The sequence below is a fragment of the Salmo salar genome, chromosome 12 (assembly GCF_965601325.2).
Source record: "Salmo salar chromosome 12, fSalSal1, whole genome shotgun sequence".
Lineage (NCBI taxonomy): Eukaryota > Metazoa > Chordata > Actinopteri > Salmoniformes > Salmonidae > Salmo > Salmo salar.
The window spans coordinates 27532241-27559949 of NC_138302.1; the positions used below are offsets into that span (position 1 = coordinate 27532241).

At 43.3% G+C, this 27709-nt stretch overlaps 1 protein-coding gene across 4 annotated transcripts in view; it reads left to right on the forward strand.

Moving 5' to 3' along the window:
* Positions 1–27709, forward strand: part of LOC106564707 (potassium voltage-gated channel subfamily KQT member 5-like) — a 131742-nt gene that overhangs the window by 86039 nt on the left and 17994 nt on the right. For 2 of the 4 annotated variants that reach the window (XM_014130980.3, XM_014130985.3), the window contains exons 2-10: positions 6084–6174; positions 8364–8490; positions 16829–17004; positions 17890–18015; positions 19106–19216; positions 19560–19655; positions 20822–20916; positions 22262–22288; positions 26199–26258. In XM_014130980.3, the coding sequence (XP_013986455.3) occupies positions 6084–6174; positions 8364–8490; positions 16829–17004; positions 17890–18015; positions 19106–19216; positions 19560–19655; positions 20822–20916; positions 22262–22288; positions 26199–26258 (909 nt within the window). The remainder of the gene's footprint in view (positions 1–6083; positions 6175–8363; positions 8491–16828; positions 17005–17889; positions 18016–19105; positions 19217–19559; positions 19656–20821; positions 20917–22261; positions 22289–26198; positions 26259–27709) is intronic. The other 2 variants (XM_014130982.3, XM_014130986.3) reach the window with 1 other exon arrangement.

A 27709-nucleotide genomic window follows, 5' to 3' on the forward strand; every position in this document is an offset into this window, starting at 1 on the left:
CTCTTTTCTCCAGTAGTGGTGGTAGTAGTGTTGTCTGTCTACCGTTTACAATCCTCCTCACTGACACAGACAGTCATTTCCCGGCCAGGCTTACTGTCAGAGTCCTTACCCTTTACCAACGGAGAGCTACCATAGCTCCTACTGACACACACACATACACTTAGTCTTTCACTGTCACTATTCAACAGCACACACACACTCTAATTGTCAGTGGTTTATGAAATGCCTCTTATACACTCGTATGCGTAGATGACAGTAGACAGGCTTGGCAGTGTCACTGTCACTTATCTCTGTGTGTGTGTGTGTGTGTGTGTGTGTGGGGGGGGGGGGGGTTAGGGGTTAGGTAAATAGGATTTTGAATGGAAATACATTTTAGGTCCCCACGAGTTTAGAAGAACATAAAGTGTGTGTGTACGTGTGTGTACGTGTGTGTACGTGTGTGTACGTGTGTGTACGTGTATGCATCCATGTGTTTCTGACGGATTCGATACCACGTTCTTACTTGTTGTTCAACTGAGCTAACTTTACCATTTTGACAACAAGCAATTTAACTACATTTTCAAGGCAACTGCCTCAGAGCATCTCTCCCATGTTGAATACGGCTGTGTGATCTCCATAGAATGCTATAGGATGACGCGTCTTAACCCGATGACGTCCCACCCCCATGTATGTCTATTGGAATGTGCTGAGTACATTTAGAATCCCCATCTTCTCTGGAATAAACCAACACAGTAGGGGGTGCTATTTGAGGAATTCTAGGAGACATACAGTACATGACTGGGCGTCTGACTGTGTAAAGGCATGTGAGGCACAGGACCTCAACGGGTGGATCAGAGGTCATGAGGTCACAACCTTTAGGTTACAAGGACCATAAAAAGAAATTCCCAGACTAAGTAAGTCATCCAAGGAGACTGAAGAGTCACTAGATAATGGATGTATTCTTGGTGCTCACCTTTGAATGTGCTCAGTATTATAGTGCAAATGAATTAATTGGCAATGAAATGAAATGATGCTGACTTTCAGAATGAAGCCAACGGTGATTGACATTCTAGTCATGATGATTAAGCAATCAAATTCTACCGCTAATTTTCGTCACTAATTGCTAAACCGCAACCCAGGCCTAGAGACTTGATTCCCTCGATGATAAGGTCAATGATCATAATATTTTGCGACTACAATGAAGATGACAAAGACCATATTTCCACCGTTGCTAATTTCTCCTAATAGAGTAGAGTAACTTCCTGTTGGAAATGAAACCGTAACACCTGGTCTGTGGTCAGGGTTATGAAGTAGTTTCTAAGATGATAAGCTGTCTGTTTTGATCTGTCCATTAGATACGCTCCCAGGCACATAAACAGTGGCATTAGTTAATATAGACTTGGCAAGATGACACACACACACTGCCTCTGTCTCTCTTGCACTTTTATGGGCGATCTCACACACACACACACACTGCCTCTGTCTCTCTTGCACTTTTATGGGCGATCACACACGCACACATGCACAGAAAACGTCTCCAGACCATTCAGACAGACAGTATTTTTATGAGCAGACATAGATTTTATTAGGTTTTGGGTTACTCTTTCGACTCCTAGTCTGCTCATAAAGGTGGGATGATACTGACCTGACAGTAATATGACTTGAGCTTCCTCTCTTGTCTGCCTCAAGTTTATATCAAAGAGAAGGTGAGAAGTTAGCCCATGTGTTTATAATACCTCTGTTACACAGGCAAGGCTATCTGAGACGACTGTCTTGTGACTAAACCGTCCAGTATGAACCCTAACCTGGAGGACCCTTGAACTTTGACCCTAGCTGGCACTGTCCAATGATGATCCATCTTACTAGACAGACATCAAATGACAATCCATCTTACTAGACAGACATCCAATGACAGTTGACAATCTAGGCTACATAATGAGATTTTAAGTTGTAGGCAACTGCCAGAGACAGTGATGAGTAAACATTATTTTATCCTTGATTGGATGGCCACACATTGAAAACAGACCATATAGATAGATGATACTATCAATAACTCATGAAGGATTTTGGTGGTCACACATTTCAGCACCATGGACAGCATAGCGGTAGTTGCAGACGCACTTATCCAGAGCAACTAGGGTTTAAGTGACTTGCTCAAGGGCACATTGACAGATTGTTCACCAAGTCAGCTCAGGGATTTGAACCAGCAACTTTTCAGTTACTGGCCCAATGCTGTTAACCGCTAGGCTGCCTGCCACTCATTTATCCTAGGGAGCTGGCTGTACTGATGGCATATGAATCCATGTCATGATGACACACACACACACTGAAACACACACATTAGGCAATAAATAGTCTTAATGTAATTAGCTTTCAGTCTGTCTCTAATGAACTGTAGCCTGTGGGAAAATGTGAGACATAATTCTCCGAATTCTTCCTCATTGACTCTAAATCGAGTGTGTGATGCTCAAGGCAATACGTCCTCAACACAATATCATATATATATACATTCTCCACTGTTACGTATACATGCAGCTGCTATTCACTCTGCCCTGTACAACGAGGAGAGATCGAGATAAGGAGAGATCAAGAAAGGACAAAGTGCCATCCAAGGTTGTGTCAACTCCTGCCTGCTCAACCCTTACACATACTGTATACATCCATATACTCATCTTACCCTGTTCTACCCTTCGCTGAGAGGAGAGATATGGAGAGAAGAAATATTTGAAAGAAAGAGAAAGTGACATCCAAGGTTGACTGCCTGCCCCAGTGCCCAATCCTTACAATGACATAGAATACAGTGATATTTCCTGTGTCTCGCAGTAGTGTATACAGTCAAGCGCAATTCACCCTATCCTGTGCTAAGAGAAGAAGAATAGGTTCTGACCAAGGTTCTGACCTCTTGCCCCTCCTGTATACAGCATCTACTTTCTACTCACTCTATCCTATGCTAAGAGAGGTGTATTGGAAAGAAGACAGCGCCATCCAAGGTTACTGTACCTCACATCCTCTGCCTACCCAGTCCTTACAATCGTATACAATACAAACGTGCAGTGTTTGCAGTGTACATGTTTTTCTAAGGTTTCTATTCCAACTTTTCTGGTAGTGTTGTTTGTGATCCGTACAAACAACACTACCAGACCTTCGTGTTACCACGGATATCCACTGAGAGCCTGACAACACGACTGATTGGGAGACAAACAAATGCAGATGCCTGCTTTTTGCTGCAAATCTAATTCAAAAGGAGGATGATTGGGTGTAATGTAGCCAGTACGACAGACCCCAGTGCTTGGACATTAGTCATTTCCTTGGCACTCTGTTTCAAAACAAATCAATTAAATTATACAAAATAGACAAGCACTTACTGCCTGCTACTGCTCGGTGATGATGGGCTTCTGTGTGTGTGTGCGTGTGTGTGTGCGCGCGTGTGTGTGTGTGTGTGTGTGTGCGCAAGTCCCCACTCCCAAATCTTTATTTACTCTCGGGCTCTCTTTAAAAGGTTAAGGGCAGTTCTGTGTTCTGTAGGAGCTGTGAGGGCTGTGACAGACTCCAGATACTAGGTCCGTGTCCCAAATGGCACCCTATTCCCTATCTAGTGCACCATACTACGTAGGGAATAGGGTGCGATTTGGGACAGCCCCCGCTACAACAGTATGTGACACGAGGGAACTGAGGCCTGCAGAGAGGACAGGGAGGCGGCGGCAAAGTAATTAGGGAAGATCGTTCAATGATAAACAACCTTGCCTGTTTTTCATAACTAATTCATTGTTTTTCATGAAGTATTTCACAAATGGTTCTATTTGTTTTGAAAAGAGAGACATTGGTGTTTATTATAGTTAGATAAGGAGGCACTCGGAAAACCTTGTTTAGCAGCCACTCAGAAATTCTCCTTTAGAGATCTTGACAAGAGAGAGAGTGGAGGAAGACTTATGAGGCCAGCTGTCCTTTCACTTGACAGCTACATGATACTTGTCAAGGCACGCATTCACCAGTCCAGACATATGCACAATTGATTAACTTCCCAAGTTAATTAGGATGTACAGTTGAAGTCGGAAGTTTACATACACCTTAGCCAATTACATTTAAACTCCGTTTTTCACAATTCCTGACATTTATTACTTAGTGTATGTAAACTTCTTACCCACTGGAATTGTGATGCAGTGAGTTATAAGTGAAATAATCTGTCTGTAAACAATTGTTGGAAAAATGACTTGTCATGCACAAAGTAGATGTCCTAACCGACTTGCCAAAACTATAGTTTGTTAACAAGAAATGTGTGGAATGGTTGAAAAATAACTTTTAATGACGTCAACCTAAGTGTATGTAAACTTCCCACTTCAACTGTATTTTTTAATGTAAAAACACTAAAACGTTAAATACTCAAACTTGAAAAGGAATACTTTTTATTTAGCCTCTTGGGTTACATACAAAGCCTTCTACTTCCTGACTCCTCACAGAAGGAGGAGAGCGTATTGGACGACAGATGTCGACGGTTAAATCGAAATAACCACATAACCATCTATCCCTCCTCTGGCTATGGAAAACCGCAACCTCTGTTTGGGCTCCCTCTTGGAGTCAAAGGTCAGATCGGGGCCGGGGTCACATCAGCACAGTCCTATAGCGGTCAGCTAGAGGTCGGCTGGGGATCGCGACCCGCACAGGACGCCCACCCTTTTCACACAGACGCTGCTCAGAAGCTCAGAGTCTGGAAGTCACCCCCCTGACCCGCTTGGCCATGCGTTTCAACTTTTAAAGGTTCTTCATCTTCTTTCATCTTAGTGATGATTTAGAGCCTACAGGCACCAGGGGACGGCTTAATAGTCTCTAGCCTCTCATCATCCATACTCCATAGGCTACAGCGTGGAGAAGGGAGAGGGAACAGAAGGGTGGTGGCTGGTCGGGGGGGACGGTAGAGGAAGTTGTAGTAACATCTTGTGCGCCATAGTGACATCTTCAAAGACCTTATTGGGGTTCTTGATGATTGTTTGCATTTCTGAATGTCACTCTCAAATATTGACTGAGAAGGAAGAGAAGGGAGGTCGGGGGACATTAGAGGAAGTTGTAGCGACGTATTGGCTGACCTTATTTGGATTGTTTCTAATTGTTTACATTTTGTGAATGCCACTGTCATCACACTGGAATGACTCTTCCATCTAAACTCAGGGTTCAGTTTCTATCTTCATAGCCAGACACCATATTCACACTGTTGTTATCCTGGAGAACCTAGACAATTGGCATGCAAGGCTAATCTCTCCCCTACAGCGGTGTTTGGTCAACAGTGCTTTGTCTTTGTTATGACTCACCACCCACTGGGCTCAGACATCTTTTCAGCATCTAGTTTTGATTTCAATTTTGTTGACTTGTCAACTAATTGGATATAGGTTCAAATAGGCGACATTCCGTTACATTGATGACTTTTTGCAAATCCAATCAGTTTTCCACGTTGGTTCAACATCATCACATTGAACTTTGGGGTTGAAATGACGTGGAAACAACGTTGATTCAACCAGTTTTTGCCCAGTAGATACTGAAATGCAACACTTCTACTAGTTTCAATAGCACTGCTTTGCAGGAAAATCAAGATGCTATAGTTTCAATGATAATCCTAGAAAGACAAAGACAATAAGTCATTTGGCATCCAAAGCCCTATCTTAGCCTTTCCCTCACAAACTCCATAGGCACAGCCAAGCTTTAAGACGGAGCTCAAGCCTGATCAAACACAGATGTTCTCTCACCATTTAACACAAAAGACATCTATAACTCTAAATCCGATGCTCGTAATTTTGCCATTGATGCTACTTGGAAGGCTGTTGGCCCACCTCATATTTCAGAGTTATTTAATGGAAAAATGAAAGATTGTATCATTATGAAGGTGGAAGATTATCAAAGACTGTGGTTCTTTGCAGAAAGAGGTAGGGAAAGGAGCATGGGTATGGGTCTGATATTTCTGCTTGTCCAGTCCAGCGACGGTGCATGTTTCAAGCTAATCACGTTAGCATTAATAATGAGATAAGGCATTTCCTGACCAAACTGCCATGTTCTTCTTCTGTGTCATATGGCTCTGGATAAATGTATTTATGATTTCTATCTGTTTTGTCCTGTAGGTTCGTCCTGGTTTTTGGTTGCTTGGTCCTGTCTGTGTTCTCCACCATTCCGGCTCACCAGGACTTCTCTTCTGACTGTCTGCTCATCCTGGTGAGAAACTGGTTGAAACTAGGCACATGTTCTGACACAGACACGGAAGCTGTTCATCAGCGTGCCTGTTTACAATGAGTGCAGTGATAGGTGACACTGTGGATAGCAGAAAGCAGTGTCACCTATCGCTTCACAACAGGCAAATACAAAGCGGTGAAGTGTGTTGAGCTTTCATTCAAACTCCTCTTTGCACAACTAGATTTCTATTAGTAATTAGGTAAGAGGATATGAATACATTCTGGCATCAGTAAGTCAATCTGATCAGTTGGGAACACTTCTCTGTTTTCCCATCATCTAGTCATTTGATAGTGAATAAAGCAGATTCAAACGGACTTAACCAAGTTAAGAACCCTACTGATGCAGAGCTCTCTCTTGCTACGTATGTGGTCCTTATAGGAAAAATCGATACAGGCCAAGGTTCACGCGTTGTCTCCATATTAAGTTTAGTCATTTGATCTGGGACCAACATTGATTTCTTCTTCTACACTCTTAGAAAAAGGGTTCAAAAAGGGTTCTTCGGATGTCTCAATAGGAGAACCCTTTTCGTTTCAGGTAGAACCCTTTTGGGTTGCATGTAGAATCGTCTGCAACCAAAAATAGTTATTCAAAGGGTTAACCTATGGGGGCAGCCGAAGAAACCTTTAAAGTTGTAGATAGTGTACTGTTATTGAAATGCTGCTAGCAGGTCACTATCTACTAACCGTACCCTGCGATGAGTCATCACCATACTGTTACAGCAGACTTGAGGGCCGCGAGGGAGAGTGAGCAAAAGGGTCGTCAATTGGTCATCATCATTGTCTCTGTATTGCCCTGTTGTTGATTTTGACAGTCATTTAAATTGTTGCTGAAATATATTGATATTTGAAGCATTATTGTTCAGCAACTGGGAAATAGACGAGTGAGAGATGAGTGTTATTTGTATAGAGCTCAAAAGTGAGTGGTGAACTGGAAGAAATGAACTCCAGTTACGGGAGTCAATTAGCATGGTAGGTGACCTTGGTTATTGACTGACAGTACCCCTATTGTGTGAGAGTGTGAGAGAGAGAGAGAGAGAGAGAGAGAGAGAGAGAGGAGAGAGAGAGAGAGAGAGAGAGAGAGAGAGAGAGAGAGAGAGAGAGAGAGAGAGAGAGAGAGAGAGAGAGAGAGAGAGAGAGAGAGAGAGAGAGAGAGAGAGAGAGAGAGAGAGAGAGAGAGAGAGAGAGAGAATTCCCATTCAAATAATCAAAGATTACAAACATCCTAGTACATTTGAAAATATAGAGAGTCTGTCATTGCTCTGGGGCAAGTACAGATAAGGCAACATCCAGTTGGTGGTATAGTGTAAAAAAAAAAGTTACAAAAATGTACTCATATTGTTTCGTTTGAGATTAAATTCAATACGACTATGAATCCCTGAGGGAAATTAGGAAGGTTAGTGGTATATGTCGTTTTGTAGCCTGGGTGGGCCAGTGACAGTCAATGCGTCGGTCCATCCTTCTGTGCTAGGCAAGTATCTCCATGACAGATAGGAAGAGGGATATCCACGGATTATCCGAGGAGAAGATTTATCAAAACTGGATTCATACTGGATGTCTCCACTCAATAACATAGCCTCTCCAAATTAAATCAGTGTCAACACGATTCCAGTCGCTACTCTGAAAACTAGAGATTTGAAACCGCATTCATGCTCATTTAAAAATCTCATTGCATCCATATGCCTCTTTTAGACCACACTTGCTAGGGACATTATCTTGGATTAGCATCAGCGGAATTTGAATCATGATATCCTGGGAGAAAATGCTAGCTAGCTAATGTTGTGCCAATTGCAGTGAATGTAGTGACCTAATTGACTATGTTGACTCAGTGTTGACATTTAGCATGCTAATGGGGCATTAGCATATTTTAGGTTGACACTGAATTCAATGGTATGACATTATATACATGCTGCTCACAGGAAGTAGACCACTTTAAGTCATCATTCATTCAAATCATGAATCTGTTTCAATGTCAAGAAAAAGCATGCCACTTTAATATGTTATGATATGTTGGAAATTGGATGATTAATAATTTCTTGTACTTTCAATACAATGATGAAACTGATTTAAACAGATAGGTGTCACACTTGTAGATAGTTCTATCTGTAGATTTATAGCAATTGCTGTCATTGTGTATCATTTTCCCCTGACTTCCCGTTTTGTCACTTCCTGTAGGAGTTTGTGATGATCGTGGTGTTTGGGCTGGAGTACATCATCAGGATCTGGTCGGCTGGCTGCTGCTGTCGCTACAGAGGATGGCAGGGTCGCCTCCGTTTCGCCCGGAAGCCTTTCTGTGTCATAGGTGAGCTATAGACTAGATATTTTTACATTTTAGTCATTTAGCAGACGCTCTTATCCAGAGCGATTTACAGTAGTGAATGCATACATTTTTTCTCCGTACTGGTCCCCCGTGGGAATTGAACCCACAACCCTGGCGTTAAATAGTTTTACAGGTAATCATTGACTTTTTCCTCTTTTAAGACAATTGATGACCTCTCAGTTACTTTATTTCCTACTTAAAAGCGAGAAGTCAGTTTCCTGACTGCAAATCAATATGGCTATTCACAAATTGCCGGAGTTTTACCATAGGAATGTGACTTCCGCGTTCAAAGAGACCTACGGGTAAAAGGATATGCAGTGTAATTGACCATAGGAACACACAAACACAATAGACCGTAGTCCTCTGGCTTGATGTTTTAGCTGTGGTGTTTGAGGCTCTTGTGATTCTTAACAGGAGATTTAGGGTCGACTGACTATGTAAATAGGCCTCTCCATTAACCCGTCTTCAATTCTTTCCAGTGTTTAGACATATTCATCTGCCCTTCTCAGATGGCCACCGTACTTCAGGGAGGGAGAGTAGAGGCTTACCAGTCACGCTAAGTCATCAGAGCTAGCATTATCATGCTCTCTGAGCTGGCTAATGTCATGTCGAGAGAGAGAGCAGGAGAGAGAGAGGGAGAGGGAAACAGAAAGCGAGAGAGATACAGAAATTAGACCATTAGAATTAGACCATGAATTTCATGAACTATGAAATAACACATATGGAATCATGTAGTAACCAGAAAAGTGTTAATCAGATCAAAATATATTTTATATTTGAGATTGTTCAAATAGCCACCCTTTGCCTAATGACAGCTTTGCACACTCTTGGCATTCTCTCAACCAGCTTCACAACAACCGTACACAGGCCAATAACTAGATACTCTGAATAGAGCCGGTTAAGGCTGAACTAGACACTCTGAATAGAGACTGTTAAGGCTCAACTAGATACTCCGAATAGAGACTGTTAAGGCTCAACTAGATACTCTGAATGGATGTCACGGCTGTTTGAAGGAGCGGACCAAGATGCAGAGTTTTCGTAGTTCCACATATTTATTAAAAGTGAAACTGAATACAATACACTGAAATACTTGAAAATACAAAACAACAAATTGTGACGCAGAGAGGACAACACACTACTCCAAAGACAATAACCCACAAACCACAATGAGAAAATATGATCTCTAATCCGAGGCAAATGAGGATCAGCTGCCTCCAATTAGAGATCAACCCCAAACAATCCAATATAGAAATAGAAAACTAGAATTTAAACATAGAACTAGAAAACATAGATCAGCCCAAAAACACCCCCTGTCACGCCCTGCCCTACACTGCTATAGAAAATGACATCTTACTAGGGTCAGGATGTGACAATGGAGACGGTTAAGGCTCAACTACATACTCCGAGTGGAGACTGTTAAGGCTGAACTAGATACTCCGAATAGAGACGGCTAAGGCTGAACTAGACACTCCGAACAGAGACGGGGCGGCAGGTAGCCTAGTGGTTAGAGCATTGGACTTATAACCGAAAGGTTGCAAGATTGAATCCCCGAGCTGACAAGGTAAAAATCTGTCGTTCTGCCCCTGAACAAGGCCGTCATTGAAAATAAGAATTTGTTCTTATTAACTGACTTGCCTAGTTAAATACAGGTCAAATATAAAAAGACAGTTAAGGCTGAACTAGATACTCTGAATAGAGACGTTTAAGGCTGAACTAGATCCTCCGAATAGAGACGGTTAAGGCTGAACTAGATCCTCTGAATAGAGACTGTTAAGGCTCAACTATCATTTACTCTGAATAGCGTGACTGGTATTCAGATTGTCTAGTTCAGCCTTAACAGTCTTTATTCAGAGTATCTAGTTGAGCCTTAAAAGTCTCTATTCGGAGTATCTAGTTGAGTCTTAACCGACAACGATGAGGATACTCCGAATAGAGACTGTTAAGGCTCAACTAGATACTCCGAATGGAGACTGTTAAGGCTCAACTAGATACTCCGAATAGAGACGGTTAAGGCTGAACTAGATTCTCTGAATAGAGACAGTTAAGGCTGAACTAGATTCTCTGACTAGAGACGGCTAAGGCTGAACTAGACACTCCGAATGGAGATGGTTAAGGCTGAAATACATACTCTGAATAGAGACTGTTAAGGCTGAACTAGATACTCAGAATAGAGACGGTTAAGGCTGAAATAGATACTCTGAATAGAGACTGTTAAGGCTGAATTAGATACTCCGAATAGAGACGGTTAAGGCTGAAATAGATACTCTGAATAGAGACTGTTAAGGCTGAATTAGATACTCCGAATAGAGACGGTTAAGGCTGAAATAGATACTCTGAATAGAGACTGTTAAGGCTGAACTAGATACTCAGAATAGAGACGGTTAAGGCTGAAATAGATACTCTGAATAGAGACTGTTAAGGCTGAATTAGATACTCCGAATAGAGACGGTTAAGGCTGAAATAGATACTCTGAATAGAGACTGTTAAGGCTGAACTAGATACTCAGAATAGAGTTGGTTAAGGCTGAAATAGATACTCTGAATAGAGACTGTTACGGCTGAACTAGATACTCTGAATAGAGACTGTTACGGCTGAAATAGATACTCTGAATAGAGATGGTTAAGGCTGAACTAGATACTCCGAATAGAGATGGTTAAGGCTCAACTAGATACTCTGAATAGAGACTGTTAAGTCTGAACTAGATACTCTGAATAGAGACTGTTAAGGCTGGCTGTAATATACTGTTTGGGTGTGTCCTCCTCTGGCCTCTCCTCTTTTTAATTATTTGTCAGTCTTAATCTTGCCTCCTAAGCTGCTTACCCCTTTCCCCTCCTAGCCAAAACACACACCCTAGGATACCTCTCCAATCATCCCTCTATCAAAACACGTAGGGTTACTGACTGGACACAATCCCCCTCCCGCTTCCACTACAAGTAGCCACTACTAATAAACCCATTTTTACTGGTTAGACACTATGAAGTATGGCCATCATGAATAACTTAAGCATTGCTGTTACTTTATCATAATTTATTGTCTGTTTCTCTCTGTAAAATTCCTCCCTTGACCTGCTTATGTCAGCCCTATTGTGTTGAATGATTGATCAGCTGGCCTATTACAATCATGGAGTACTGTCTGTATGAGGGCATGTGACATTGCCAATAACTCAATCTATTACACGTCAACTAATGACACAATGCAAGGCTGGATAATGACACAAGGCAAGGCTTATAATGGCAATCACCATGGCAATCACCATTATAATCACAGTGGCAATCACCATGACAATCACCATGACAATCACAGTGGCAATCACCATGACAATCACCATGATAATCACCGTGACAATCGCCATGACAATTACTCTGAGCTGCTTGAGGGAGGTTTGTCATTTCTATTTTCCTCTCTCTTTCCTTCTGTTTTTCACTCTCTCTCGTTTTGTATTTTTTTCCTGTCCCTCCTTTCATCCCTCCCTTCCCTTCCCGCCCCCCCTCTATCTCTCTCGTCTCCCTCCCCCACCTCTCCACCCTGATGTATGTGTCAACATTGTGTGTCTGAGTGTGTTGTAGTGTGCTTTGACTACTCTAGATGGGTCTATAAATTCTCTCCCCTATACAGTCAGTGGTAAGAGTATCCATAACTGTCAGCCCGATACACCCCAGTCATTACTGTCTGGGCCAATCCATTAGTCTCTGGAGTGCGGGGGTGTCTCACTCAGTGACTCTCACCAGCCATAAATTATACGCAATGAGCCAATTCCATCTTTAAGTGTTCCGAGCAGGTGATTTGTCCTGTGAAGTCATTGAAAGATTGTTAGAAGGAGATATTTCAGATGTGGTCCCCAGAGCCCAGATGAATGGAAACAAACAGGACAGCTCATAAACTGGATGAATAGCTCTCATTGGTAGGCTCAGTCAGTGGTGGGTTCCCATCAGCCAATGGGGCTGGCATATGAATGGGTTCCCATCAGCCAATGGGGCTGGCATAAGAATGTTTATTGAAGTGTGTTTGACTGAGAACATATTTGTCTGAAAACCAGCTTATGTATCTTACATTGTGGTTTAGGTAGAGGATGCTGATTGAATGTATTGGTTTATGTAGAGGACATTGATTGACTGTATTGATAGAGGATTGCTCACACTGTAGTGTTGCACCGTGAGAAATCACTGGCTCGATGCCAGCTAAACTTTTCTACTGATTGGATGTGAAAGTATTTGATTGTGACAAGACATCGTGACGACAACACAGGGATATTGAATTTGTCAGTGAAAGGATTGGCGCTAAATGTGGTGTTCCTTGGGGGATTTTGACATCTTGGTGTCCTTACCACCCCCATGTTTATGAATGAGAGAGTAACGTCGGCCCCTCAATGACCCATAGACACACACACACACACTCGCACACCTGTGGGAGCTGTAGTCGGTCTATCAGACAAGGACTCATATGCGACCCAGCCCAGAGCCCAACCCAGACAGGCCCAGACAGACAGACAGACAGACAGACAGACAGACAGACAGACAGACAGACAGACAGACAGACAGACAGACAGACAGACAGACAGACAGACAGACAGACAGACAGACAGACAGACAGACAGACAGACAGACAGACAGACAGACAGACAGACAGACAGACAGACAGACAGACAGACAGACAGACAGACAGACAGACAGACAGACAGACAGACAGACAGACAGACAGACAGACAGACAGACAGAAGAGAGAATGTGTTGGCTGTATGCTGACCAGGCAGTCCAGAGGCAGTTGGGCTGCTAACTGTTAACGTCATACCAAGAGCTGTCCCCTGTCCAAGTCCCACATATGTGACTTTGACTGTTTGCCTGGATGGACGAGGAGGAATGTGAACACACTGGCAACCACTGAGGACACACACGCACACACACAAAGCAACACACACATACACACATCTGCAGCGATAGAATAGATAACTAATATTTGCGAAACTAGTAAATACTTTTAAACCTCATAGAGTCCGTTTCCCAGACCCAGATTAAGCCAAGAACTGGACTGGATCTTTTGAACAGGATTCTTAGTCTAGTAGGTTTAATCTGGGGCTGGGAAACCGCCCTATAGTCTCACATCAACATAGTAACCGTAGTCTCAACCCAGAGTGGTATCACTGGTGCAGCTGATTGGATTCTGTGTTTTTGGCATGAATGGTTAGAGAGACAAGTGGGGCCAAGGCTCAGAGGGTGAACCAGGACACACAGTACTGCTGTTAAAACTAGACCAGGCAGATGGAGACTCCAGATGTGAGAGATCTGTCAGCACACACACACACACACACAGACACACACAGACACACACACACACACACACACACACACACACACACACACACACACACACACACACACACACACACACACACACACACACACACACACACACACACACACACACACACACACACACACACACACACACACACACACATTACACACTCAGACACTCATACACACTCACACAAGCATGCGTACACAGACACACCAATTTATACACATACAGGCTCTCTTTCTCCTTCAAAACACACACACACACGTCACACACTCACCTGCTTGTTAAAGAGGTCTTTTGTTTCCACATCTTCAGCAGAGGCCAGTGCTTGGCCAGCATCTTTATGTCCCAGCATGCTGTTTTTTGGGCCGTCCGAGTACGGTCTGTGTGTGTGGTTGGTTCATGTATTTTTCACGGTTCTGCCGTCCCCCTCCTGCCATGGTTTAACTGGTTCATGATTTATAAGCCCTAGAGCGATCGACCAAACCTTGGTCAGCGATTGTATTTCATGTCCGAGTGCTGAGTTCGCCGGAAGGACAGACAAACCCACCGGCTGGTGGTACGACAAATTCTCACAATTCTCACAAAACAGAAAAATGCAGGGGGAAACCAAGGAGAAGAAAATAATATTTCTTCAGTTTGTGGTTTCACGTGGTGGTGGAGCGTCTTTGAAGTGAGGCGGTGGTGAAACACAAGGGTGTATTAAAGAAAATAGAAAATATTATTTGTCTGTGTTGGAGGAGAAGTCTGATGCCTCAGGCTACATCCCAAATGGAACCCTATTACCTACAAAGCCCATAGGACTCTGGTCAAAAGTAGTGCACTGTGTAGGGAATAGGGTGCCATTTGAGATTCGGCCGCAGAGTTGTTTGTGTTCCTTGAGGGATTGATGTTTCTCTCCCTGCCGTTGTGGTCTGTCTGAACAGCCCCTGTCCTCCCTTTGTCTGTCTGTCTGTGTGTGTGTGTGTGTGTGTGTGTGTGTGTGTGTGTGTGTGTGTGTGTGTGTGTGTGTGTGTGTGTGTGTGTGTGTGTGTGTGTGTGTGTGTGTGTGTGCCAAGTTTTTATTGTCACGTGCACAAATACAGTGAAATGCCTGTACATGTATACACGTGTAAATGTGTGTGTGTGTGTGCCAAGTTTTTATTGTCACGTGCACAAATACAGTGAAATGCCTGTACATGTATACACGTGTAAATGTGTGTGTGTGTGTGGGTGCTTGTGTGCATGCGTGCGTTATTGTGTGCGTCCTTGTGAGAACCCGCTCCTGTGTGTTTGCCACTAACGATCTGGGATTGAAGATCAGTATCAATCCAGTCGAATTCCCCATGCACAGCAGTTGCACTATGCTGCTGTAAACTGTCCTCCTTTAGACCAATAGACTTACACAATGTTTCCAGTACATGTTTCCAAACATACTTGATATCTCAATCTCTTTTCATGCATCAGTGGTGCATGGTGTACACTGTACATACAGCACAGGTGTTAGATTACATGCCTTGCTATGATATCCGTACCATTCTGTGTTGGGGATGGATTGTGGATCTCGATCGATGCAGAAGCATGTATAGCTTTTTGAGTTATTGTGTTGTTGACGCCTTTAGCAGAATGCCCACACACACACACACACACACACACACACACACACACACACACACACACACACACACACACACACACACACACACACACACACACACACACACACACACACACACACACACACACACACACACACACACACACGCACGCTACTTACACAATTGTATCCTTTCAGTTATATTCTGTTATATTAGTGTCCAGTCCACACCAGTATTGTTATGTGAGTGTCCAGTCTACACCAGTACTGTTATGTTAGTGTCCAGTCCACACCAGTATTGTTATGTGAGTGTCCAGTCTACACCAGTACTGTTATGTTAGTGTCCAGTCCACACCAGTACTATTATATTAGTGTCCAGTCCACACCAGTACTGTTATATTAGTGTCCAGTCCACACCAGTATTGTTATGTGAGTGTCCAGTCCACACCAGTATTGTTATGTGAGTGTCCAGTCCACACCAGTACTGTTATATTAGTGCCCAGTCCACACCAGTACTGTTATGTTAGTGTCCAGTCCACACCAGTACTGTTATATTAGTGTCCAGTCCACACCAGTATTGTTATGTGAGTGTCCAGTCTACACCAGTACTGTTATGTTAGTGTCCAGTCCACACCAGTACTATTATATTAGTGTCCAGTCCACACCAGTACTGTTATATTAGTGTCCAGTCCACACCAGTATTGTTATGTGAGTGTCCAGTCCACACCAGTATTGTTATGTGAGTGTCCAGTCTACACCAGTATTGTTATGTGAGTGTCCAGTCTACACCAGTATTGTTATGTTAGTGTCCAGTCTACACCAGTACTGTTATGTGAGTGTCCAGTCTACACCAGTATTGTTATGTGAGTGTCCAGTCTACACCAGTATTGTTATGTTAGTGTCCAGTCTACACCAGTACTGTTATGTTAGTGTCCAGTCTACACCAGTATTGTTATGTTAGTGTCCAGTCTACACCAGTACTGTTATGTTAGTGTCCAGTCTACACCAGTACTGTTATGTTAGTGTCCAGTCTACATCAGTACTGTTATGTTAGTATCCAGTCTACACCAGTACTGTTTATGTTAGTGTCCAGTCTACACCAGTACTGTTATGTTAGTGTCCTGTCCACACCAAAACAGTTATGTTAGTGTCCAGTCCACAGAGTACTGTTATGTTAGTGTCCAGTCCACAACAGTATTGTGACATTTAACTGCTATTCTTTATCTGTGTGCCCACCTGTAACTTTCTCTTTTTCTCCCCTTCTTCCTCCCCCTTTTTTTATTTCTTTCTTTCTCTCTCTCTCTCTCCCTCTCTCTCACACTCTCTCTCTCTCTCTTTCCCTTTCTCTCTCGCTCTCTCTCTCCTTCCCTCTCTCTCTCTCTCACCCCTCTCTCTGTTTCTCCCCTTCCTCTTCCCCCTCTCTCACAATTCCCATATCCCCCTTCCCAGACATCATCGTACTGATAGCCTCCGTAGCGGTGGTGTCGGCAGGAAGCCAGGGTAACATCTTCGCCACGTCCGCCCTGCGTAGCCTCCGCTTCCTGCAGATCCTGCGTATGGTGCGCATGGACCGGCGCGGCGGCACCTGGAAACTGCTGGGATCAGTGGTGTACGCACACAGCAAGGTGGGGCTGCCTTACGAATATACACAGTCACAGATACGCAGTCACATATATACAAAGACACACACACAGTGACAGACACACACACACACACACACACACACACACACACACACACACACACACACACACCACACACACACACACACACACACACACACACACACACACACAGACAAACACACACAGACAAACACAGTCACAGACAAACACAGTCACACACACTTCTTCTCTCTCCTCTCCTCTCTCCTTTCTCCTCCCTTCTCTCTTCTCTCCTCTCTTCTCTCGTCTCCTCTCTCATCTCTCCTCTCTTCTCCCCTCTCTCCTTTCTTCTCCCTCCTCTCTCCTCTCTCCTGTCTTCTCTCCTTTCTTCTCCCTCCGCTCTCCTCTCTCCTTTCTTCTCCCTCCGCTCTCCTTTCTTCTCCCTCTCTCCTCTCTCCTTCCTCCTCTCTCATCTCTCCTCTCTCCTCTCTTCTCTCCTCTCTCCTTCCTCCTCTCTCATCTCTCCTCTCTCCTCTCTTCTCTCCTCTCTCCTTTCTCCTCCCTTCTCTCTTCTCTCCTCTCTTCTCTCGTCTCCTCTCTCATCTCTCCTCTCTTCTCCCCTCTCTCCTTTCTTCTCCCTCCTCTCTCCTCTCTCCTGTCTTCTCTCCTTTCTTCTCCCTCCGCTCTCCTCTCTCCTTTCTTCTCCCTCCGCTCTCCTTTCTTCTCCCTCTCTCCTCTCTCCTTCCTCCTCTCTCATCTCTCCTCTCTCCTCTCTTCTCTCCTCTCTCCTTTCTTCTCCCTCCTCTCTCCTCTCTCCTCTCTTCCTTCTCTGGAGACGTCTTCTCTGACATTGTGGCGTCAGCAAATGGGAATCGTAAAAAAAAAAATCAAATTCTCTCCCTGTAGGAGCTGGTGACAGCCTGGTACATTGGCTTCCTGGTCCTCATCTTCTCCTCCTTTCTGGTCTACCTTGTGGAGAACAAGTTCAACAGCGAGTTTGCCACCTATGCTGATGCCTTATGGTGGGGAACGGTGAGTAAAGTTACAGATACTCCCCTGTCTGCCCTCGTAATGGGAGAGTCCACAGTGGACGGTGGAGGATGTTGGAACAGTCCATGTTTGCCAGTTAAGGGATCCTTTTTCCTATGACTGTTTTCCAAACATTATTGACATTGTTTTTAGATGTTCTATTAATTTTATGTTCCGTATTTCTACTCAGCGGCACGGTCTGTCCCTGATTTGGTTTCCGGGCAACAAGGAAATAAAGCTCTTATTCAAATAGTATTTACCTCTGAAAATTCATCCTTTTCACTAATACGACAGATGTTCAGTATTATTATTTTCACGTTATTTCATCCACCCAAAGGAGAAGAGGAAAAAAGTCCTTTCATTCTTTGCCAGGCACTTTTCTTTTTATGTCCCTCCTGTTTTGTTGCACATAAGCTTTGATTAAAAACCTTCTTCTTCGTAATATACATTAGCCCCAGCACCATTAGCCACAATTTTCATACTGCCTCCAAAAGTCATAATGACACAAAATGGCCACGGCCTTCTTTGTCATACACGGCAGCCCAGCACGGCAGAATGGGTAGAAAACCCAGATAGAAGAGAGTCACTAAATCAATAGGGAATTATCTCCTGTGCTTTTCAGTCAATTAGATAGCAGAGAGAGAGAGAGAGAGAGAGAGAGGAGGAGAGAGAGAGAGAGAGAGAGAGAGAGAGAGAGAGAGAGAGAGAGAGAGAGAGAGAGAGAGAGAGAGAGAGAGAGAGAGAGAGAGAGAGAGAGAGAGAGAGAGAGAGAGAGAGAGAGAGAGAGAGAGAGAGAGAGAGAGAGAGAGAGAGAGAGAAGATGAAACTAAAGCTATATAATAAGCCAATGAAGTGATATAAACGTCAAAAAGCAGAGATACATTATCATCACACATACAATACTTTCTCTTGTGAATAGAACCTAGTAAATAGTGTAAATGGCAGCCATTTTGTTATGATTTCAATGCCCTCACAAATTTACGTCGATGATATTTAATTTGGTGGCTTTGCTCCGTATAGTATCATTTAGGACCTATCATGGACAGTAGTGGTGTCTTTCTCAAGATATAATTGTGTTTGTGTGTGTTCTCAGATCACCTTGACAACCATTGGTTACGGGGACAAGACCCCGAAGACCTGGACCGGGCGCATGCTCTCAGCTGGGTTTGCACTACTGGGCATCTCTTTCTTTGCCCTGCCAGCGGTGAGTACATACACACACTCATACGCGCACACACTGATTTACATATGCACGCACACACACATACACACAAATTGGCAGATGCATGCACACACACACACACACACACACACACACACACACACACACACACACACACACACACACACACACACACACACACACACGCACGCTACTTACACAATTGTATCCTTTCAGTTACTCTACTAGACAGCTACCTCCCCTATCTGACTTCATGTTCACATATTGTTCACAGTCACAAATGAGGCATGGACCCAAAATGGCCGACAAAAGAGCAGTTTTACATCTTCTCACCTGATTCCTATGTCCTCCTGTGTCTTCCCAGGGTATACTGGGCTCAGGCTTTGCCCTGAAGGTCCAGGAGCAGCACAGACAGAAGCACTTTGAGAAGAGGAGGAACCCAGCCGCTTGTCTCATCCAGGTAAAGGCAAAGTGTTGTAGCTATCACCGTCTACGTCCCAAATGGCACCCTATTCCCTATATAGTGCACTTCTTTTGACCCAAGCCCTATGGGCCCTGGTCAAAAATAGTGTACTATGAAGGAGATAGGGTGCCATTTGGGACAGAGCCTCATTTCCTCTGACTCACACTTACTACAATACTGCTAGTGGTACTATAGTCACTTTAATGGTATTGTCAATTAAAATTGCCCTTGGGCTATGAATACATCATTAGAGATGTTTGTGCCAGAGATAAATACTCATTGTCTCTCGTTGATTGAATCAATAGTTTACCTTACTGTTGCGAATGTGAAGTATGGTGACGTTGAAACTAAAAGTAATTTTGTTGTTATCCAGTCTCTATTTTTTCCCCCTCACATTCCCTCCAAACATGCCCAGGAACCAGCATGTAGGGGGACCTCCTCTAACCCCAGGTTCTCCATTGCTTCCAAGCTAGGTTCTGTCCATTTTCCCCAATTCCTAACACTCTACCCACAAGAGTGGCAGGCAAGCTTAAGCTGTTAGCTATCCTTCCCTCTTCCCTGCATCCCTCGTCTTCCTCTTTTCCTTCCTGTTTATGACCTCACCTTGTGGTTTCCTTTGTGTATCCCTCTATCCCTCGCTTCCTCTCCTGCCTTCCTCCTCCTCTGCCTTCTCTGCTTTCTCCTCTTACCTTGCTCTTTCTTCTCCTCTTCTCCTCCTTACCCTCCTCCCCCGCTATCTTCTTCTTCCTCCTCTATCTCCTTTCCCCTCCTCCTCCCCTCTCCTCCTCTCCATCCTACCACCGCACCAGGCTGCGTGGCGCTACTACTCTACCGACTACTCTACCAGGCCGTATCTAGGCGCCACGTGGCGTTACCACGTGAGCCTTCTGCCCTCCCAGCCCCACAGGCATGTACTGTACCCCCATCGTGCCTGGCCTCCGAACTCGGCCCAGCGACAGAAAGTGTCACTCACGCGTGACCTTTGACCCGTGATTGCTTTGTTGTGTTTTTTATCACTAATCAGAGTTTTTTTTTCCCCATTTTTTTTATTCCTCTGTTTGTCCTTTCTTTTTCTTCTTTTTTGTTTTTGTTTTGTCTCATTTTCTCTCTTTTGTCTATTTTTTCTTTCCCCCCACCTGTTTTTTTGTGTATTCTGCATGCAGTGTGTTTGGCGTAGTTATGCGGCTGATGAGAACTCGGTTTCCATTGCTACCTGGAAGCCTCATTTGAAGGCGTTGCATACCTGCAGCCCTACAAAGTAGGTACAACATTGGCAGCTGGTGTCTGAGTTTGGTGTCTGTGCCCCTGTTAAGCAGTCTTTTCCCTTCTCTTTTTCCAATTAAGTATTTCTGTTAACTTTTCTTTTCTAGCCTGGTCCCAGATCTGTTTGGCACGTTTGGTGTGACAATGGCCATAGGTGTTGGCAAGACAGCACAAACTGATCTGGGACCAGGCTACATATTTTCTACTTATCTCCTCTACCTCTCTACCTCAAGTACTATTTCACTTATGTACTTCCTTCTTTTCTGTAAATGAATACATTTATATTTTTATCATTTGTCTTCTGTTATTATAAGTCAATAGTTCACAGCCATCAAAAGACCAGTATTGTCCAGGTTCCTTTTCATCCAAACTGTAGTGAACTCAAGAACTCAAGAAATATGACTAAAAACCAATCATGTAGACAATACCCCAGTACACCTCTGTTGCTAACACATATCTCCCGTTCTCAATGACACCCCATTCCATATGTAGTGCACTACTTTTGATCAGGCCCTAGTCAAAAGTAGTGCGCTACATAGGGAATAGGGTGCCATTTGGAACTTTGGCCTAACACAGTTAGCTAAGATTCACTGAAGACTTGAGATTGTCTGCACCACACTTTCAACTGAGGCAGTGAATTTGCGGTCGTCCTCCACGGCCCATCCATTTCTGACGGTAATCAGCGTCTAAGTGATACAATCAGGCTTTATTGAATGTGTGGCCACTTCTCCGTCTCTCGTTTCATTGGACTGCCACTGTGCTGGAATAGCCTTGTGTGACTGGGAGATCTGGAGTGCCTGCATTGGTATTATCTGCCAATAGCGTTTCAAGACCGGTAAATATGCAGATGGAATGTTGTGGAACCTGGAGATATTGGAGAATCCATCTGCTACATGCTTTACTGACAGCTAGACAACATACACATGCACACACACACACACACACACACTGATAACACACACCTGTCTACACACTGCTAGCGAGTTTGCCTGGATAGTTAAACTGCATTGAAATGCATGCGCGTGTGTGTGACGAGTGTGTGTGTGTGTGTGTGTGTGTGTGTGTGTGTGTGTGTGTGTGTGTGTGTGTGTGTGTGTGTGTGTGTGTGTGTGTGTGTGTGTGTGTGTGTGTGTGTGTGTCTTGTTTCTGTTTAGTCTGGTGACATGCTTGTGATTTGCTCATGTGCTCAACACAACGCTGCCTACAATACTCAGCATCTCCTTTGACGACGACCCCTCGAGGTCATCTCGCTACTCGTTGGTGCAGTAGATGATGTTTGCGATGAAGACTTTGCTAAATATTTCCTCACTTTCTCCCCTCTCTCACTTCTCAACCTGAAGGAAGGACCAGGGTGAATCGTCCACAAGGTGCGTACCTCCTACTTGTTCTGTGTATCTACTTGACGCACAGATCCACAATCAGCACTACCGTGTTGGGGGTCATGTCTTCCCTACTGCCTGTATGGAATACACTGATGGCAAGTCGCTCTGGATAAGATCGTCTGCTCTGCCAAATGACCAAAATGGAAATGTCAATGCTTTCAGCCGCATTTCAGAACTGTGTGTGTGTGTCCCAAATCTCTCTCTCTATCCATAGGACATTGGTCAAAAGTAGTGCACTATCAAGGGAGGAGGGTGTCATTTGGGATTTACTATGTAATTTAGCGAAAGTGCCAATATGCAGTCTGTGACCTATTGTACAGAAAGATAGCTAGTTAAGAGGTGTTGGCCCTAGCTCTTAACTTAATGGATCTATTTATAGAAACAGCCAGCAGTTCATTACTTAATCATTATTTACCTCTCCTTTGGGCCTCTCCCCCCTCTTTCTTCAGTGTTTATCTTTCTTTCTCTTTTATTATTCCTTCACTCTCGATCTCCGTCTCTATTCCCACTCCCCTATTCTCTCTCTGCTCTTGTCCTTTCATTCTCTCTCTCTCACTCTCTCTCTCTTTCTTTCTTTCTTTCTTTCTTTCTTTCTTTCTTTCTTTCTTTCTTTCTTTCTTTCTCTCCCTCATCCCTTTCTCTCACTACATCTCTCCGTACCTTAGGTGTTCTTCAGGAAGGAAATGATTGCAGTGGTTTCTCTCTCTCGCTCTCTCTAAAATTAGAACTAATTGTGTTTATTGCAGTCGTGTGTTGTGTGTGTGTATTTCAGTATAACAAGATTTGAGTGACACAGACACTAAATTACAGAGGAAAGATAGATGAGGGAGAGAAAACACTGTCTTTCTCTCTGTCTTTCTCTAGCTCTCTCTGTCTTTCTCTATTTCTCTCTGTTTTTCCTCTCTCTGTCATTCTCTCTCTCTCTCTCTGTCTTTATCTCTCTTTCTCTCTCTCCCCTCTCTACCTCTCTCTGTCTCTCTCTCTCCCCTCTCTCTCTCCTCTCTCTCTGTCTCTGTCTTTCTCTCTCTCCCCTCTCGCTATCTCTCTCTGTCTCTCTCTCTCCCCTCTCTCTCTCTCTCTCTCTCTCTCTCTCTGTCTTTCTCTCTCTTCCCTCTCTCTAGCTCTTTCTGTCTCTCTCTGTCGCTCTCTCTCTGTGGGAGCTAGGAGTGATGTAATATGTTGTCTTAGCTGTCGTTACACAACAGTAGGGAAAGCAGAATGTGTGTCTCTTTAAAGTGGAAAACAGAATTAAAAACCTGAGGGCCACTAAAACATTTGTTTGTGTCGAGACTGTACTTATTTTTTTGCTGAGATTTCCAAACTAAGTGTAAAGTGTCAACAGAATATCGGGAAAAAAATGAAACATTCAGTGTTGCCTAGTGTTGAGAGGGTGAGGACAGAATCCATCCCACGCAAACCCAAACATTTGAAAAGCATGTCGGTAGAAAAGGAGAGACAGAGGGAGGGAGAGAGCGAGAATGAGAGAGAATGAGAGAGAACAAAGCTCCAGCATCCTCCACCTATTGAATTCAATTCACAACCCCTCTCATGGTCAAGGGCTCCACCTCAAACCTGCAGGATAAATATAAATAAATAACAATCCATTTTTGAGTGTCATTGAACCAGATGCCGATGGCCCTGAAAACCTACTGGTGCCCGACAGGTTGCCTGTTCTAAAAGTTTACCGTCCTCCACACATATGACTCAGCGTCCATATCTCTCTCTCTCTCTCTCTCTCTCTCTCTCTCTCTCTCTCTGTCTTCACTCTCTCCCTGTCTTTCTCTCCCTGTCTCTCCCTCTCTCTTTTTCTCTCCGTCTCTCCTTCTCTCTCACTCACTCACTCACTCACTCACTCACCCTCTCTCTCTCTCTCTCTCTCTCTCTCTCTCGGCCAGCTGAATTCGTATGGTTAAATGAGAGACAGGAGTGGGGCTGAATTATCAAATGATAGGCTTTTTAAAAATGCTGTCATACCTAGGCTCTTCATTTTCTCTCTCCACTGAGCTCAATTACCTTTCAAACACACGCTCTTTCTAAATGTCAGCAAGTAGTTGAAAAAGTTTAGTGGTTCTACAGTATCTCTGGTCACGCTTTAGTTTAGTGTGATTGATGCCTAGTGATCATGTTGCGCTTATAAAGCCTTCATATACATGACATAAAGGACTATGTAATCTGTCATGAGTTATATTTACATCCATAAACTACACTTAGTTTGAGGTGGCGATTGTATAGATTAGATTTCATAAACATTCATATGCAGACATGAAGGCATATAACATCTTTATATAAGTATACATAGACATTCATAGAAGCTACATTCATAACTTATACAAAGACGTTCACATACAGTACCAGTCAAAAGTTCGGACACACCTACTCATTCAAGGGTTTTTCTTTATTTTTTACTATTTTCTACATTGTAGAGTAATAGTGAAGACATCAAAACTATGAAATAACACATGGAATCTTGTAGTAACCAAAAAAGTGTTAAACAAATCTAAATATATTCTTCCCTTTGCCTTGATGACAGCTTTGCACACTCTTGGCATTCTCTCAACCAGCTTCATCTGGAATACTTTTGCAAAAGTCTTGAAGGAGTTCCCACATATGTTGAGCACATGTTGGCTGCTTTTCCTTTACTCTGCGGTCCAACTCATCCCAAACCATCTCAATTGGGTTGAGGTTGGGTGATTGTGGAGGCCAGGTCATCTGACGGAGCACTCCATCACTCTCTTTCTTGGTCAAATAGCCCTTACACAGCCTTGGCTTGGGTCATTGTCCTGTTCAAAAACAAATAGTCCCACTAAGCGCAAACCAGATGGGATGGTGTATCGCTGCAGAATGCTGTGGTAGCCATGCTGGTTAAGTGTGCCTTGAATTCTAAATAAATCACTGACATTGTCACCAGCAAGCACCCCCACACCATCACACCTTCTCCATGCTTCACGGTGGGAAACACACATGTGGAGATCATCCATTCACCTACTCTGCATCTCACAAAGACACAGCGTTTGGAACCAAAAATCTCAAATTTGGACTCATCAGACCAAAGGACAGATTTCCACCGGTCTAATGTCCATTGCTCATGTTTCTTGGCCCAAGCAAGTCTCTTCTTCTTATTGGTGTCCTTAAGTAGTGGTGATTCGACCATGAAGGCCTGATTCATGCAGTCTCATCTGAACAGTTGATATTGAGATGTGTGTGTTACTTGAACTTTGTGAAGCATTTATTTGGGCTGCAATTTCTGAGGCTCTAATGAACTTATACTCTGCAGCAGAGGAAACTCTGGGTCTTCCTTTCCTGTGGCAGTCCTCATGAGAGCCAGTTTCATCATAGCGCTTGATGGTTTTTGTGACTGCACTTGAAGAAACTTTCAAAGTTCTTAAAATGTTCCGTATTGACTGACCTTCATGTCTTAAAGTAATGATGGACTGTAATTTATCTTTGCTTATTTGAGCTTTTCTTGCCATAATATGGACTTGGTCTTAACCAAATAGGGCTATCTTCTGTATACCAACCCTACCTTGTCACAACACAACTGATTGGCTCAAATGCATTAAGAGGGAAAGAAATTCCACAAATGAACTTTTATCAAGGCACACCTGTTAATTGGAATAGATTCCAGGTTCCACCTCATGAAGCTGGTTGAGAGAATGCCAAGAATGTGCAAAACTGTCATCAATTCAAAGAGTCGGTACTTTGAAGAATCTCAAATGTTAAATATATGATACACTTTTTTGGTTACTAAATGATTCCATATGTGTTATTTCATAGTTTTGTAAATAGTAAAAATAAAGAAAAACCCTGGAATGAGTAGGTGTCCAAACTTTTGACTGGTACTGTATATGATAAACACATATATTTGCTTACCGTATCTCTTTCCTCTGGTTTGTAGTAAGGTTCTCAGTAGTAAGCAGAAGCTACTGAGGAGGTGTACCCTACGGAAACACACTAGGTACACAGCATCCCCCCTGCCCGCTTGGACTCATGGATATTTTGGGAATGACAACAAATGTATTCTTGATGCATGGATTCGATATCCGAGAGAAAGTTGGTGGTTTTCAAAATGGCTGCATATAGGTTCTGGGAGTTCTCTGAGTATCTGAGTTACCTTTTCAACAATGTTGAGCTTCCTTTGGACGGTGCCTGAAACTGCTGCCTGTTGTCTTATGATTTTAACCACTTCTCCTACTGTACACTAACTCTTATTACTCTTACAGTTGAAGTCGGAAGTTTACATACACTTAGGTTGTAGTCATTAAAACTCGTTTTTCAACCTCTCCACAAATTTCTTGTTAACAAACTATAGTTTTGGCAAGTCGGTTAGGACATCTACTTTGTGCATGACACAAGTCATTTTTCCAACAATTGTTTACAGACAGATTATTTCACTTATAATTCACTGTATCACAATTCCAGTGGGTCAGAAGTTTACATGCACTAAGTTGACTGTGCTTTTAAACAACTTGGAAAATTCCTTCTGATGGGTCAATTGGAGGTGTACCTGTGGATGTATTTCAAGGCCTAACTTCAAACTCAGTGCCTCTTTGCTTGACATCATGGGAAAAGAAATCAGCCAAAACCTCAGATTTTTTGTTGTTGTTGACCTCCACAAGTCTGGTTCATCCTTGGGAGCAATTTCCAAATGCCTGAAGGTACCACGTTCATCTGTACAAACAATAGTACGCAAATCAATCCTAGAACAACAGCAAAGGACCTTGTGAAGATGCTGGAGGAAACAGGTACAAAAGTATCTATATCCACAGTAAAACGAGTCCTACATTGACATAACCTGAAAGGCCGCTCAGCAAGGAAGAAGCCACTGGTCCAAAACCACCATAAAAAAGCCAGACTACGGTTTGCAACTGCACATGGGGACAAAGATTGTACTTATAGCTGAAAAAGCGTATGCGAGCAAGGAGGCCTACAAGCCTGACTCAGTTACATCACCTCTGTCAGGAGTAATGGGCCAAAATTCCCCCAACTTATTGGGGGAAGCTTGTGGAAGGCTACCCGAAATGTTTGCCCCAAGTTAAACAATTTAAAGGCAATGCTTCCAAATACTAATTGAGTGCATGTAAACTTCTGACCCCTTGGGAATGTGATGAAAGAAATAAAAGCTGAAATAAATCATTCTCTCTCATCCTGACATTTCACATTCTTAAAATAAAGTGGTGATCCTAACTGACCTAAGACAGGGAATCTTTACTAAGAATAAATGTCAGGAATTGTGAAAAACTGAGTTTAAATGTATTTGGCTAAGGTGTATGTAAACTTCCGACTTCAACTTTATTTCTGACTGTACAAGTGCTATTTGGGAAGGTCAGATCCACTGAACAGATATGCTGTTTAACTGGTTCATTGTGATATTTCACCAACTTCAATCATTCTGGAAGTTTTATCAAC